This window comes from Talpa europaea (genome assembly GCF_964194135.1).
Source record: "Talpa europaea genome assembly, chromosome: 5".
In the NCBI taxonomy this organism is placed as follows: Eukaryota; Metazoa; Chordata; class Mammalia; order Eulipotyphla; family Talpidae; genus Talpa; species Talpa europaea.
The window spans coordinates 2192244-2209522 of record NC_140071.1 but is presented as its reverse complement, the minus strand read 5'-3'; the positions used below and the strand labels follow the sequence as shown (position 1 = coordinate 2209522).

Sequence of the window (17279 nt, the reverse complement as noted above, 5' to 3'; positions counted from 1 at the left end):
GGGCGCCCATCCTAGGCGACTGCCAGACGCCCCCCTATCACCATGGAGGATGCACCGGCAGGAAGAGCTGGCGCTGGCATCCTCTCTGCTGTGTTAGCTCATAGCATGTCGGAAGATGTAGTGATGCACCTATTCTAGAATTTCTCTGTGTGGCTAATTCCATAGAGCAAAAGGCCTATAAAGCCTCATCATCAAATGGACCTTCACACTACACAGTGGCTCTCTGGTTGCTTTGTGTATAGTACAAAAGTCATTAAACTGAAAGGGGAATTACACACGTTTTGGGGGGCTAAAACCTGAGGCATCTAAATTTGTTGATCTTTCCTTTGATGACAAAAATCTTCTAATATTATACTGACGAAGGGATGTTTTTTAATACATACATACAGCTGTCTTTCAAAGTCAGGCTGCATTTAGTCACGGGGGAGAAATATTTTTTCTATAAGAACACATTCTAGAGAGAAGCCATTTGAGAAGCACGTACTTAGAAATTTCATGTAATTTTCTTGTGACAAATAATATAAAAATTCTCATATTTGTTTATGTATAACCTTAGAAACAGAATTTTAAGATTCAGCTAAAATTCTCCTAAATGAGATTCAGTGTGTCTTGAACCCATTTGCTAAAAAATCAAAATGCAATACCTTCTGGTTGATTTGCAAGAGCTGATTGACATCAGGAAAAGATGGAGATTAAACAGCTGAATTGCATCAAAAATGTCAGTGTAAGTGTGGACAGGCTTGAAAAGTAAGTCTTGTCACTTAGACACTCATCCCTGCGCCCTGCATCTGGCCATTAAACCAGTGTCAGAATAAACTATTGCAAAGTGTTAACCAAAAATCTCTTAAACAATGAAGCATATTCCAGCACAATGTCTTCCCTAAAAATAGTAAATAAAAAGGTCTAATGTATTTTGAAAGTATGAAAAAGTAAATAGCTGAAAAGACGATTTTCCTCTCTGGTCTACCCTTCATTCTAACTTGTGTTATATAATGTACATGAAATATCAACATGCATATTTTATGAGTAAATAAATATGCGCACCAATGTGTAGGGTTGACACGTTTTACCCCTATGTATGCACAACCGAAAGCAACTGAATGCCTTCAGGACAGAGACCTGCCAGCCTGCCCAAGTCACTCTTGACTGGTTCCCATGGAGCAGAAGCAAAGACAGACACACCACCTTGGGATTTGGTTCAAGTCACGCACGCGGAGAGTGTTTATTGCGCTCCCATGCTCGGTGTTGAGAGACTGAATTCTGCCTCGAAGCACAGTGAAAGGATGCTCTGCCCCCACTCGCTCTCCACTGCGGCCTCCCCCCTTTCAAGGCTCAGTTAATCCTGCTTGTTAACTTGGCAAGACTATGGGCATCAGTCGTTTGGGCAAACGCTGGTTTAGATGTGGCTGTAACGGTCTCGTCAATGTTATTAACATGTACAATCAGCTGCTGCTGCGTGAAGCAGATTGCCCCCTAGCATCTGGGTGGGCCTCGCCTCGTCAGTTGAAGTTTTAAGACCAAAGGCTGAAGTTTCCCAAAGAAGAATCAATTCTGCCTCCAAACCACAGCACAGACATTCTTCCTGAGCACCCGGAATGCAGCTTCAAGATGCAAACACTCGCTCTTACCTGGCGCTCCAGCCTGCTGGCCTGCCTGCCCCTGGGTTTTGGATTTTCCAGCCCCCACAGCTGCCTGGGCCGTGCAGCCCCCTCCCTTCCCGCTGGCTCTCAGCACCCTTGTTTGCCATCTGGCCCCATTACCTTGAGCTTCCCTGGGGACAGTCTCTGGGGGGGATGCCTATGTGTGTTCAGCCCCGCCGGGGACTAAGGGTTGGGTTACCGACACCCTGGAGGCTCAGCTCATCAGAGCAGAGGCGGGCTCCCGACTGCCATCTGCCTGGTTCGGCTTGTACCTCCGCTCCTCTTGCTCAGGCAGGACAACGTGTGTCCCACAGAGCGCGCGGTCCATGGCACACAGACAAGCAGGGGACACGGGGCGTTCGGTGCCGGCGCGGGTCTCACGGCCATGTGGGCAGCTCACGGTGCAGCTGTTGCTCTACAGGGCTGTTGCTCTTGGGAGGCTGCCCTGGGGGTGACACCCGCATTGAGGCAAACAGTATCAGCCAGGCTGGTGGGAGGCCGAGGAGGAGGGGCGCAGGGCAGGCAGGTGACGGGCACGAGAGGGCTCTGCGCATCGGGCTGCAGGCTCCGGAAGCAGGAGTGGTGGCTCGGGGTTGAGGTTGACCTTCTGCTGACAACCCTGTCCCCAGGTCTCTGAAATCGGGGTCCCTGGAGACAGCGTCCAGCCTGGGGGACCTAACATCAGAATGTGCTGACTTTCTCTGACGCGACTCCGGACCAGCCCACGGTGCTCCAGGCTGGCGCCCCCCCTTGCTTTCTCGACTCTGCTCCTCGGAAGCTCGACAACCTTCACGCTGAGTCCACAGTGAAGCTCTGACCTGCCCCCCCATCAGGCTCCTCTGCCACAACCAATGTGCACTCCCCCCAAGTGAACAAACACATCTGCCGTTTTTGAAACCTCACGTCCCGTGTTAGGGAAAATTCCACGCGCCGCTGCGCTGCTGACCCAGGCCGCCGCCGGCTCTCAGCCGCGGAAGGTCACCGGGGCCATCCTCCCTGAGCCCGCAGATGCTTCCGATGGCGTCGCCCGTGTGCTAACTGGTCAGGGCAGAAGGACATCTACAGGTTGATAAACCACCTGATGCCGCACGTCACGGGCCAGGGAGACGAAACCCTCACACCTTTCGTCCCTCAATCTTCCCTCGGTGCGGCGATCCCCACGGGGATTCAAAGAGTTGATATTTGGGGCTGATTTTCAAACAGGGCCAAGCGGCCCCCGCGGGAAATGCCGCTTGAAATTGGGCCAGGGAGGGGGTCGAGGAGCTTGAAGGGGGGGTGTCCAGCTGCCAGGTGAGGAAGCTACTCTTTCTGTCCAAAGCCCCCCCTCCCCCCGCCCTGGTTGTTCATGTCATTATGTGCCCTGTGGGTGACATTTTATTACTTTTTGGACAAAGTTCATTACAAGACGTGGGCAACTGTGAAGGTCACCAGGTTACGGTTGGGGTAAATCAGAAGGGAAGGGAAGCCAGGCCCCAAGTCCTGGGAGATCCTCCCCCCAAACCCCCAACCCCGCTGTGGGACTTAGCGCCTCGAGGTGAAGACAGTGAAACCTGCTTCAAAAGGGTGTGCAGCGTGTGTGTTCATTCTGACAAACAAGCCAAGGGATTATGAGACACAGGCGAAGCGAGGCGAGCATCTCGCCAGCTCCCACCACCACCAACATGGGGCGCCGCACAGAACACGGGGAGCCGTGCAGAGCACGGGCGTGTCTTTGGGTAGCAGACCCGGGTTTCTCCCGACTCACGGCAGGTGAAAGAAGTCCTTGTCTAGCCTGCAGTTACAGTGTTTCCCATCGCTCCACACTTTTCAGAAGATCGAGGGCAAACCTGTTTATGTTTAATACGTGCCCTCTGAGCTCCCCGTCCAGAGAAACGGCCATTTCAACCTCCTCTCCCGTCCGTCTCTTTCCTTCTGTCCCCCCCGCGCCTGTAAAGTAAGTGGCTCAACATTTTTATACATGTCAGTGCTTAATGGAAAAGGTAATGGAAGTGCCCATGGCTATAATCAGAGAATGATCTAGAGCTTCTCCCTGTTATAGTTCTATTGATTAGTTTCTGCGTCTGTGATGAATGTTTGTGTATCTTCTGCCCAGAGCTGGGAAGCTCAGAGGGTTGAAGTGATTTTACAGTGGGGGAGGGAAGGGGAGGGTATCATTTCTCACGCACATGCAAATTAGTTACTAAAAGAGGCGGCCATCGAACAAATTGCCTGTTTGGCACGATCCCCTCCTAATCTTGCCCGACACATGGACTTAAAGGAGAACTTTTCGGCTGGGTTTCCAGTCAGGACCCAGGCCCTGGGCTGAATACCTGAGAATGCCCACCCAGTTGGGCGCAGGTCCCGGATGAAGAAGAGGCAGCCATGCCGCTGGGAGGGGCCGCACAGCCAGCCTCGGGGGCCAGACCTTCACCCCGCCCCAGGCCTGTCAGCCACGCATCCCATCAGCCTCCTCATAAGGAAACTGGGCAGCCACCCCACAGAGGAGAGGGAGGGGACCCCTAGGACCATGCTTCCTCACCCAATTCTGTTTTAGCAGGATCTGGTGAGACATCTCTTTGTTGGACTCCAGTTTCTTTTTATATTGACCCCTGTAACTGAGAATCTGTTTTAAAATGAACCAGGGGTTTGTTTTGATCAAGTAAAGTAGAACACAGAGAACCAAAAATGACCGTCACGAAGGAGGAAGACTTGGCACTCACAGAGCCCACAAAGCAGAGGCCTGGCCTGCCTGTGGGACCCATGGGAGGCACCCAGGTGGGTCAGGAGCCCAGGGTGTGGAGGAGAAAACATAGCCTGAGTCTTTGTTGTGGTCTCCATGGGAAAGGAGAGGAGAGGCTTGGGGAGCGGGCTTAGGACTGGCCAGTCTGAATGATCATAGTGGGGACTGGACAGTGCAGAGCTGCCCCCTACCTGGCCCAGAGTGACCGGGCAGACAGACAATGCCTGCAGTGTGAGAGCCTGACAGAGGAGGTGACGACTGGCGGAGTGGCAGGCAAGTTCATCACCTGAGCCTGTCCTGAGCCTCTGTTCTGAGCCTGCACACAGGGACAGAGTTCACACGCTTGCTGCTCCGTCTTCATGTTTAATGATTCTTTCCTTCTCCAATCCCAATCTACTGTTGATGCTCTAGTGAGTTTTATATTTCAGTTATTACACTCAATTCCAGGAGCTCCATCTTTCCTATCACTGTATGGATGACTCCATTTGATAAGAAATGGTCCTCATACCTTTCGTTACCTTTTTAGCAGTTTTCTTTAATTTTTGGAGGAAATTTATCATTACAGCTGCTTTGAATCTTTGCATTCTAATGCCAGGGACATAGCGATAAATCTTCAAGGACCCTTGCATAGTGGAACTAATTTCTATTAGATGCTGAAGAGGAAGGATCACCCCAAGGAGTGGGACACAGATACCCAGTCCCCACCAGCACCTTTGGGTGTCAAGGAAGGAATTTTGCTTTCAAGTATCACACATTCTACTCTGTCAGCTCTTGTTTTCCATAGAAATAAAGTGAATAACAGAAAAATATACAGTTTCATTTGTCTTCCCTCTCTATCAATTATATAATAGTATATAGTTTAGTGAAGGCTATGTTTAAATCCTCTGGCCTCTCAGAATTTGTTAAATTTTTGTATTTGAGGAAGAACATTGATCTTTGAGATGGGCTTGCCATGAACTAATTATGCATCCAGAAAGAAATGCAGTGTCCAGAGAACCCAAATTTCCATGTTTCAGTCTATGGAAGTTTAGAATGTAAACAATGGAAATAATTTTCAGATCAATTCCATTGTTCCATTCCAGATCAACACAATATTTGTCGTTCTAAGAGATCAAAGAGGACAATTTACTCAATTGTTATCCAAATGATGAGCTAACAGTGTTAGCTGTGCTTTTCATATTTCATTGTTCCATAGAAGCACAAAGAAAGTCCTTCAGGGAGGGTGTATTTCTGACTATTAAGAGTATCCCTCTTGCGTGACTCTGAAAACACAAAGATGATAGCCTCTTCCTAGCTAAGGAAGTGATTTATACCAACTCACATTTGTCAGTCAGTTTCTATCCTCTAAGTTCTAGGAGCTTATCTTCGGAGCTGTCTGTTTTTGCCGAGTCATGAGTCTGAGCAAAAGACCTGATCCAATTCCATGATTTTTCAGAACCTGACAGGAATCTATTTTTCCTTCAGTGGCAGAAATGATGGACTTCACAAATTCAAAAAATTATGTTTTTGCTCATCATCATTCTATGAAATGGCACAAAACAGTTTTCATTCATTTTTATCCATAATGAAAACGTTCTCAATTCTCATAGTAAGTTTGTTTGCCCACAGGCATTTTATTTTATTATTTTATTGAGGCCATATTGGTGTTTAACATGATACAGGCATGCACTTCTTTTAAATCAACATCTGTATCTACATCCTTCTGTGGTCACCAGAACTTTAGCTTCTCCCTTCACCCAGCAGGTCACCCACTTCCCTCTTTAAACCTCACCCCACTTTTTCCTTCCCTTCTGGCAAGTGCTACTTTGTGCTTATAGCCTAAGAGGTTTTTTTTTTTTTGCTTATTTTGTTCATTTGCTCTGTTTCATGCATCACATGAGTGACGTCACAGGGTGTCTGCCCTCTGTCTGACTCACGTCACTAAGACAATGTCCTTTAGGTCCATCACATTGTTGCAAATTCTGCTTGAGGCATTTTACTTTTCCCAAAAGTTCATGAGTTATTATTTCAGTCGCCACAAAATAGGCCTCAGTGGAACCTCATTACCTGAGACCATCGGAACGAAGACTAGTGATGATCTTGGGCCACCAGTGGATGACTAGCTTGGGAGAATCTATATCTGGACTAAGTAGTACTTTGCACTACATCATGGTGGCATTCTTCCTTGTGGATGCAAAATAACTGTCCACTTAAGAAACCAATTTACCCTGATGCTATGCTCTGAAGAATTTCTTGTAATGAGCACACACGAGTATTTACAATTCCTGAAGCTCATTAGAGTAAGAGCCGCAGTCACGAGAAGGGAATGCTGTGCCCTCGGGAGAGAAGGGAAGTTCACAGACAGGAAGGAGTAGGAGGCATAAGGAAAACCCCAGCCAGAACTCGAGATGCAGACAAATTTAAATAAAGGAATCAAGTTTTTCTTTGAAGGTTTCTGAGTGATTGAAAATCGTATCAGAGAAATGTCATCCCAGACCACCCACAGGCTGGTAGGAAATCTCCCTTCACACACGAGGGAACGGAAGCCCAGGGTCAGGGAAATCTTCCGGCGCCAGACCTTCCCCGGGGCCTCCGTTGAGCGAGGGGGGGAAGAGAGAGACAATTATTTGTCCCTCAGCTTCGCACTTCAAGTCTGAAATACTGTGAAAGCAAGAGGAAAAGAGAACAGCAGGAACACAGAGTCAAGGACAGGCGACCTGTGGCAATTCGAGTTGGCAACTCTGTGGAGCGGTAGATGTTTCTTAGGTTTGGTCAAAGGATGGCAGAGAGCACCAAGCGTCCAGCCTCACTCCAGCTGCTAGAGACTTCATCGGGCACCAGTCAATCTTCACAGAATTATTATTTTCTTCATGCTTAAGATTTGTCAAAAGCATCGCAAACCTCCGAGAGCCGGCCTGAGCTACTCTTCCCTCTCCGTTCTGGGGTATTTCCGAGTCCTCCTACTCTAGAAGAAACTCCGAGAAGCCATCGCTTCCCAGTGCGTGATGGAGGAGGCTGCAGGCTCCACTCCCGCCCACTTCCTGCCTCGTGGCTGAGGGGGCACTGCTCGGAGCAGCCTGTGGGGCTGCTCCAGGCCTTGGGTGTACACACTGTGTCCCCAGAACAACCACATGAACAGATGCCACCACTACACCCACTTTCCAGGCCAGGAAACTGAGGCATGAAGAAGTAAACATCAACCCAATAAAACCCAAGGCAACACTTGTCGGGGGCGGCCTCAGCCACCGGCTCAGGGCCACATGCCAGGACCTCAAAGGCACGTGAACATTGCAAAGGGGGTCTGCTGGTGAGGGACGTCCAGTTAGAAGGCCCCCTCCTTTCCTGAGGACACAGAACGTTCCCATAACTTCTGACAGGAGACAGTCTTCAGGGGATGCCTCAGGAGGATGAGGCTGGGACACCCGGAGGGCAAGACGGGTGATCCCAAGAACACGGTTCCCAAATGCAGTGTGTTCTGGAGCTTTGCCTTTAGGAAGTTGGCTGAAATTCCCCCTGTGCACAAGCTTAGCCTAAAACTCAGTAATTCCTTGTCCTCAGTATTTATGGCAATAACATCACAGTCTGAGATGTTTCTATGGGACGTGCTATTTATGATATTTATGAAGAACCTGGTTCCCTCGGATGGAAGATGTTATGTAAATGCAAATACCAATAATACTGACATGTATAATGTGCTCCCAGGGATTTTGACTTTTGCAGCTTAAATGCAATAAGCACTGCTCACCTGGTCCTTAAACTGCAATTTTTATAGCCCAAAGAAGGAAGAAAAATATTAAAGACTCTGTACTGCGCTGCATAATTCAAGATGGCTTGTCCTATAAACAACACCCTTCCTCCTAAGCATGGAATTCTCAATTGCATTAAAAGACAGTTTTTCAAACTTAACACATGAGCCTCTTTAATGAATACAAAAATCTAATTCTCTTTCTAATGTTGCTTGAAATTAAAAATAAGGTATTCCACCATGACTAAAAGCAATGGGTAAATCATTTCTTTTTTTTTTTTTTAAGTTGCTCACTGGAAGTCATAGACTCTTCTAGACAACCCGAGATAGGCGTTCACCCAGGAACTCCCAAGCTCAAGTCAGCTGATTTTAAAGATCTTAGATTTTTGCTCTTCTTCCTGTTTAATGAACAGTGCTGTTGTGACATTCGGCAGCTACAACTGTGTGGTCTCATTGTTAAATCAGACTTTCAAGTTTGACCAATTTGCTGAGTCACAAAGTTTCTTTTATCCCTCAGCTTCTCCTCTCTTTCGTTGGAATTCTTCTCTGCTCCTTGTACTGGAGGTAACACTCCACGGGCCGCGTCAGACGACCTCGTGGAGCTGCATTTCCTGAGCACACATGAGCCTGCCTGCGCTTTGCCTGGGGGCACCGCCGGTGTGCATAGTATTTACAGATTTTTTGATTTTGCACTACTGTTCTTTAGCATCTGGCATTGCTTACGAGAGATGCAAACCTGACTCTGCTCCACATTAGTCTACTTTTCTTCACTCCAGGGGCTTGGGGGTTCTCTCCCTCAGTGCCGACGGGAGAGCCGGCGTAGAAACCGTGTGCGCAGACACGGAGGGACTGGGGAGTGAAGATTCAGGCTGCTAGCCCCAGCATCTTCTCATTTCCTCATATATATATATATATTCCATATAAAAATGTCTCTAAATAATTTTAACAGGTTAAACTTGGGGTACTGGGGAACTTCTTTTTTGAAATTTGGGATGCTGGGGAACCTCTTCTTTTTTAAAGTTGTGGGTGCTGGGGAACCTCTGAGCTTTTTGTTTTCAACTCCGACTTAGCACAACCTCCTGAGCTAGAGGTGCCCCGGATCTGAGCATCTTGGGGCACATGTAACAGAGCAGTTTGGCTCCCTCATGACACATAAACCTTCCAGCCACTCCCTGACAGGTGCCGCACCCTGACCCTTGCACCTCTGAAGGAAGGGGCCTCTGGGCTCCCTGCCCCTGGGAGCACCTCCCTGGGAAGGTGCAGGGAGCATCAGACCTGGGTCCTGCCTTGCAGGGTCTGAGTGGCCTGGAGAGCTGCCTGGGGTGCTGGACTCATATCCCCCACGTCCCACTCGAGGGGTGCCGGGAAAGATGATTGGGAACGACAGAACTTTCTCTGCAGCATCAAAAACATAAGTTTCCCAAATCCACTCCAGCTGTGGCTGTATTAGCTATTATTTCTTTGCATTCAGAAGACAATCCAGCCCATCACTCTGTTTCACCAGGAAAGGAAGTTATTAAGAAATAAAATGACGGAAGACTTCATCGCTAGAGAAAACCCACGAAATACCACCGCCGGGTAGCTCTCTCTTCGCATAACAATATTCCTGATCTGGCCTCTCTGGGCCTTATTCTCATATTGTTCATTTCCCACTGCAGTAGAATGAAATCATGGTGTCCCCAAAGGCGGAAGACAACAGCTATAAATGCTAATTTTCATGGGAAAATAGGAACATTCGTCATGAAAGCATACAAAAAGCAAGCTTTATTGACAGGTAAATTTTAATTTTTTCTCCACATTCATGGGAGAGAGCTGCGGGAGATCTGTCAGTTCCCTCTCGAATGGAACTTGCCACATTTTATGTTCCTTTAACTCAGCTGATGGAATACGCTGCTGTTTAATGAAAGGATTGTCCTCTGCTTGTCAAAAAATGCATCCAAAATCCACTCATAACTTTTCGGAAAATGCACTCACTGGAGGAGCAAGAGCACCATACACCGAAGCGCTCCGTGAGCTGTGTTTTGGAGCAAAGCTCTGGCCTGCTCCGTGCCCAGGTCTGTGCTATCACCTCCTGGCTTTCCCGCGCTCACGCCAGGCCTCTCTCCTCTACAGTGGGGGCCGTTCACAGTAGCTTCAGCTAACTCCGCTCCCTCCACCCCTTCTCCAAAGTCGGTGTGCTTTGGGGTTCGGATCTAGGTCATTTTTGTCTTTCCTAATCATACTCTCTCCCCAGGAGATCATTTAACTCCAATTACATGCTACGACGTCCAAATTCACATTTTCATCCAAGGTTTTATTTACATCTTCAGTTTGGCATCTCCCCTTGGACATAGAATAGGTATCTCAAAATTAACTGCTCAAAACTTGACGCTTGATTTCAATGCCACCCTCACCCCATAAGAATAGTCCCCAAAGGCTCTGACACCTTAGAACTGGCACATTAACCACCAGCTTGTTGCTGCTGCAATGCAGAGTCTGTCTCTTTCAAGCCACAGGATTGTTTCAGCTGAAGGCAGACAAGAGGCGAAGAACTACAATTCTTTAAAGTAAAGACAACGCAGAAAGTGGAAAGATTTTCTCTCTATAAAAAAGCAAGCCCAGTTTTTGCTTCAACAGAGGCAACATCGATTTCAGCTGTCCAGGCGGTGAGGAGAGAGGTTCTTGTTTTGCTCCGAGCCCAGCGCTCATCAATTCCTGAGAGTCTATTACCTACTCCAGGGAAAACACTCCCTGTTGCCACGGGTTTGATAAAGAGCCTCCTGCTGTGCGACAGGCGCTCGGAAATGCTGCAGCCTTTACTGCAGGAGACGGGACTTCAGACAGAAGCCAAAACTCACTGAAACCACCTTCAGGCCCAAAGGAAGCTCAATGCCAGTGCCAGGTGCCGCTTTCTCCACCCAGTGCAAAAATCATGATTTTTATGGTTTGTGCTTCCTGTAAGGGTGAGAATGTAACTCTGAGCAAATCTAGCCTAAGATTTATCGTTCTCATCTCTCTCCTCTTCCACCACTTCCCTCAAACATGGCGCTGTGATCTCCGGGAATCACGTGCATCAGGGGAAAACACCACCGAGAAGGAAGTATGGAGTCGAGCAACTCAGAAAGCTGGTCAGCTCCTTATGCTCCTCCCGGGGGGCAATCCGCACCCCGGCGGGTGGCGCAGGACAGATTCGGGGCTCACCTGACTCTCGGCTTCCTCCCAGGGACTAAGGCCAGCAGCGGGAGCGGCAGCCGTGACACAAGGTCCGGCCGCTATTCAAGATGGCAGCCACTCGCCCCAGGGAGCGCCCGCCTGGTCTGAGACAACCGTCATGTTTCATGTTCAAGTGGATGGGGCTGATTTGTCCAAACAGTGGCTGAATCCAGTTTCGTTCCTGCTGTGCAGACACCCCACCCTCAGGGCAGACGCAAGAGGACCTGCCGCTCTGCACAGCTGGTTCGCGTGGGGGCAGAAGAGGCGTGGGGCCTGCAACCTCAACTGGTCTGGCCTGCACCTGCCTCTCTGCCCCAGAAGGGCCCCGTCGCATGAGGGACACGTTCATTTCCAGTGGCCACTTTCCTCCATCTATCAGGTGACACCGGACTGGCTTTATTAACTAAGAATTTTTCACTCCCATTGAATCACCAAATCAAGTACAAGCCTTCGTTCTGATTCCAGGGACACGCTTTCTGAAGCCCAACCAGGAAAGGGCCACGTTCTGGGAACCAGACCTCGCAGCTGACTCCAACTTAGGTGCCAAGCACGCTGACAGAGTCTAACCCCGTTTTATGAAGCCTCTGTAGCATAAGGCCTCATTGTTCTTCAAAGTGTACCTTTCTCTTGCCTTATTAAAAGGATCATTGGTTCCTTTTCTTAAAGCCACTACATGCAGCCCCACAGGACCTCCCCGACGGCCCCGAGAAGTCGCTACCCCGAGACCTCCTGGTCTCATTCAGGGGCTGTGGAAGGGCGGCGCGTCCCGTCTGACGCCCTGGAGCCCATGGTCACCATGTCGGGGCAGTGGCCGGCCTTGTCCAGGGCTCCTCTGTGAGCCACGCAGTACGTGAGGCCACACCCGACTTTGGTTCTGTGCATGTTTGGTGTGTGGTCGGCCGCGTGGAGTCCTGCTGCCCCTACACTCAGCGCTGCTGCGGAGGATATTCTGGACATGATGGAAGAGGGAGTTGGATATGTCTGAGCCAGACACTGCGAGGAGACCATTTATCCTGAATGCCAGATCTACAGCAGAAATAATCACGAACACTGTTTGCTGAAACTGAAATTTTCTAGAACCAGATGTAAAATTTTACTGAAGCTCTGCTGGAGGCCAGTTTCATGCTATCTGCGTGTCTTCATGTTGAATGCAGAGTCCGGAACACAGAGATTGAAGAATTAAACACAAATCACTGCACTTTTGCTCTATGTCTCATGACACAAAAACAGTTTAAAAAATCAACCCCAAGATCCACCATTCGGAGAGAGCAGCACCTAAGACCACACACCAGGGCCTGGAATCACGTCTGGAGCAAGGGCGTGGCAATGGCTATTTGTTGCGGGAGGAACTGTGCGCCCTGTTTTCAAAAAGGAATTTCATTACTATCCACCACACGAACAGAAGCCAGCGTCAAACCTGAAAGGATTTCTCTCTCACCGCCACAGTGCGCTTGGGTGGAGTTCCACGGTGTGGACGATCCACACAGTTTAACCAACGCTAAGGAAGCCCCTTCCACGTGCTGGCAACGGCAGAGCAGCGTGAGGAAAGCTCTCGGGCAGGTGGGTGTGGTGCCGCTGGTCACCCTAAGTCTGCACGACAGGGAGCTGGGCACAAACACACGGCACAGACGAGTCACCAATGTCCCGACATCCTGGGAAGCGGATTAGCCACAGACAGGACCCTTCCCGCGCTGTCTTGCCACGAGCATGTGTTCCTTGTGTGTCCCACCTCCCCGACAACACCGCGCCAATTGCTGCCCGCATCACCTACGTACCTGCATTTCTCATTTTTGCACAGCTGCCTCACGACCTGTGCATTCGCCTGGTGTCTACGCACCACATGCGCAGAACCACGGCCAGCACCCCCCAACACACACAGCTCCCCTTCATGACTCTCCTTCAGGCACCTCCATCGAGATGTCTTTGTCCACCTCATCCCACGTGGACAACGGGCACTAAACGTGGGCATGTGAGAGGGAGGCTCAGGTCTCATCTGGGCAAAATCCCACATGACACGAGCACAAAGCAGGTGTCTTGACAGGATGTTATTACTACCATTATCATCGCTTCCCGGCCACGAGCCACTGGCTGTTGACGCAGCTGTGGGTGACCCTGGGCCACTCAGCCTGCTCTTCAGCTACAAGACCCACCACCTGCACAGTCCAAGGCTGGACACGGGCCACAGGCAGCCCCAGATACCCAGTGAATGAACTGCCCACTAGCTGCTCACAGGAGCATTCACGACGCCTCCGACAAGGTGGAAGAAGACCGCGGAGGTGTGTTACCTGCTGACGCTTCTCAAACTCCAGCTTGATGCGGGACTTGATGCAGTTGCACGTGTCCTGGTAGGTCTGCTGCAGGGCCAGCTCCATGAGGTGCTTGTGGTAGGCGCCCGCCAGGTTCCCGCAGATGAAGATGATCACATTGGCCAGGATCTAAAGGGGCAGAGAGAGCCACTGATGGGATCGGGTTTCTGACACACACACAGCGTGACGGCGTGCGCCTCAGCCCAGCCCAGAGGTGACCCTGCGGGGAGTTAACTGCATTTGTTGCCAAGCTCACATTTTCATGAGATAACAGAAAACAGCTGCGGCCTCAGGAGTCCCACGTGGCCCGGGAGCCGGCAAGCGCAGTTGCCCTCTGACACCCTTTGACGTCCAAGAGGTTTGCTGGGCCCCGGGCATCGTGGGAGGGCATGGCCAGGGCGGCCACTCGGGTCAGGAGCCTGGACACTCTGGCTGGGTCTCGGCACTTCAGCAGGGGACAGACATGCCCCGGCTGGTCCCTGGTCCCCAAGGTGAAGGCCTCATGGTTGCCACAGCCCTGCGGGACACTCGGGTGACAGTGCCAGCCGCCGCCCCCACTGTGTCCACGGAGCCTGGGTGAGTGCCAGTCCCGCTGCCTCTTGCTTGTGTGGAAACACCGTGGCCCTCAGCACATCTAACGTGATACTCAGCTGAGGGTAAAAACAACTCATCTTTGTAAAAACTGGGGGCGAGAACAGAAAGACCGAGACTCAAAAGCACCTGCCTGAGCCCTGGCCAGGAAGGCCACCCCCGTCCAGAACAAGCACCCGGCCCCACCCATGTCCCCAGAGTCTCAAATCTTGTTTGATGAAACCCTTTGTTCCCTGGACCGCGCTCGTGCCGAACAGAGCATTTTGCTTGGCTGTTTATTTCATATTTAATTTTTTAAATTTAATTTAATGTTTTATTTAATATTTAATAATCAGAATTTTTTCAGATCATAAAAATTCGATGGAAACAAGATTGGAACACTTTAGTCACCCCCAGCTCTATGAATACGTCGTGCGGCTACGGCCAGATGACTCAGCGGGCACTCTGGTGCTTCTGCTCCCGCCGACGGGCGTGCTGGCGGGCAGCCTCGTGTGAGGCTTTGGCCCTGCATTCAGCCACTTTCTTAGGCTCGACTGGAACCAGACATGGAGGTGAAGGACACGCACTTTCAACCTTGTGATGCACATGGCACGCTCGTCCACTCTGGTCCCCGATGCTGGGCGGCTGACCGGGTCTCACCTGCCCGGCGACTGGGTGGCTCCGGCTGCAAACCCTCAGGGGACACTCACTCCTGAGCCCCCAGAGCCCCCACAATGGCATTTCCCAGAGGCCCACACGGGACAGCGAGTAAAACAACCAGCAGGCGGGCAGGACACGTTCTGTGACTTCACTTGACGGGCAAAGAAACAAAGCTCTAAGACTCAAAGACACGGGGCAGACAGGCCCCGGCCAGCGCAGGCCCCTGGGATGCCCCGTTACATCCCGGGCCAGGTCAAGCCTGTCCAGGGTAGGGCTGTGGGGAGATGCTTTGGGAGAATTTCTAGAGCTCTGAGCCACTTTGTCACAGCAAACATTTCTTTCCTATCTAAAGCTTCCACCTCTCTTGCCCTGAAGTGCTTCCATCAAGTAAGTTTATTTTAAGGGGTTGCGCTTTGGAGTCTCCGGGTCCAGACAGCACCTAACTGGTGATGTGTGTGTGTGTGTGTGTGTGTGTGTGTGTGTGAGTGTTCAGGGGAACGTGACTCGTGACTCAAGGCCCCACGGTTCCTGAGCAGATCCCGGGATGGAGGCTCAGCAGCCTAAGCCAGCCCCCTGGGCCCGCACACTGACCGGTGAGCGCTGTCTTCACACACTCGAGAAAGGATCGCGTGGGCCAGGCGGCCACTCAGAGCCCTGTCCCTGCGATGCGGGCAGCGAGCACCTGACAAGAGCCCGGCATCCCATCCCTCTCCTTGGGCGGGGCTGCAGCAGCCGGGCGGCGCGAGGGCAGAGGTGCCTGCATGGAGGGGACACCAGGTCTGCACCGAGGGGCTTGTCTGTGAGCTCCCAGCCCCGGCTGGGGGGAGGACCACGGCCCCACCGGCAGGTCACGAGCTCCGAAGCGAGCAGATCATAAATATGCAAACACACCAATTACGAGTCAAAGGAAAATAAGCTGGAAGAGGAAACTTGATGGAGAGGGCTGCAAATGAATATTCAGCAGGCTCGCCGCATCTCATAAGCACCAAATTTGGCATCAGTAAAGCAGGGCTCTTGCTTGGCAGAGAAAAAGATCAGGCAGAACTTTCCTTGGCTGAGCCCTGAAACGCGGCTTCCGAGAAGCCCCACCCGTCTCCGCGCGTTGCTGGACACCCTCGAAGAACTGAATTTGCTCTCCGCGCGGACTCTGGTCTGCCTTCTGCCTTCACCTGTCACCCCACGCAGACCTGTGCTTTGCTAGCATCGTGCGATGACGGCAGGTCACGTTTAGCGTCTGCTTCTAATTTCAAATCCCCTCTATGAGGAGGAGCGGCGTGAGAAGAGGACAGTTAGGCAGCGGACGCCGGACCCCGCTCACCCTGGGCTCATGTTGAAGCCGTCAGCCCCAATGTGACGGTGTTAGGAAGCGGGGCGGGTGGGAGTGATGAGATCTAGACGCGGTCAGGAGGACCTGCGGCCCGGAAGGGGTTGGTGTCCTTCGGGGGAGGAGACCAGGCCCATCACCTCCCAGGCACGCACGGACGCGGGGAGGCGGGACCACCTGCAGGTCAGGAGCTAAACCAGCAGACACCTGACCTGGGACTCCCCAGCCCCACACCGTGAGAACTGTCTGCTGCTTCCGTGCCCGTCTACGGGGTTGTGTTCCGGGCAAGGAGAGTAAGACAGAAAGAACTGACCAGCCACCGCCACCGTGGGCGCCATCAGGGCTTTGGGCCAAAGACTAGACTTGATTCCCTGCGGGAAGGGCCCCCAGGACAGAGAGGTCTATGGCTGTGATGACCATCTTCATTATTCTCTGCTATGTTGCATCTGCCAGTATTGAGTCTTTCTGGATGGCATGCGAGATGCTATTTTCTGAAGTTATCTTGGGACTGAAGTGCTGAGGAATGCCCCACCAGCGGGCTCAGCCATCCCTAGATGAGATGTTAGGGAGACAGTCTGGGCACCCACACCTCTCAGAAGGGGTCCAAGGAGGAAACTCACTTCACGCCAAGGGGAAGAGCCTAGAAAATAGCCAGGATCTCAACGGAAAGTTCCTCCCACTCGTGAAGCCATGGAGGACACAGCTTTCCTAGAAGGGGGCGCAAAGCAGCTCCATGGAAGCTCAGAGACATACTTTGCAAATTTGAAATTTATGGGAAGAAGGTTGGCGTGATGACTAGTTTAGAATGACAGCCACGACAGCGGCCAAGCGTAGTCCTCCGTCTTCAGAACCGCGCTGAACACACAGCTCCCCTGCACCCAGATTTCCTACTCCACTTTCCGCAGGGGAAGTAGCGCCCCCAGTTCTCTCTCACCCACTCTCTTCCACTTCAAGCACAAGGAACAATCTGAGCTTTCTGCGCTTAGCTGCTCCCCATCATGGGAAGCAGGAGAGAGCAGACCCCAGCGGTCAGACGCCAAGATAAAAAGGGAAGAGGAGCGTTGTCCACAGTTCTGTGAGGAGCCCTCAGAGTCACATCCAACTTCACCATTCCCAGCGGATCTCTCCAGCCGGGAAGGGAAGT

At 51.2% G+C, this 17279-nt stretch overlaps 1 protein-coding gene across 1 annotated transcript in view; it reads right to left on the bottom strand.

Moving 5' to 3' along the window:
- ADCY2 (adenylate cyclase 2) overlaps positions 1 to 17279 on the bottom strand; it is a gene marked incomplete at both ends in the record, with an annotated part of 223081 nt that overhangs the window by 74250 nt on the left and 131552 nt on the right. Inside the window, one exon of the mRNA XM_084233659.1 lies at positions 13561 to 13710. Within this exon, the coding sequence (XP_084089785.1) occupies positions 13561 to 13710 (150 nt within the window). The remainder of the gene's footprint in view (positions 1 to 13560; positions 13711 to 17279) is intronic.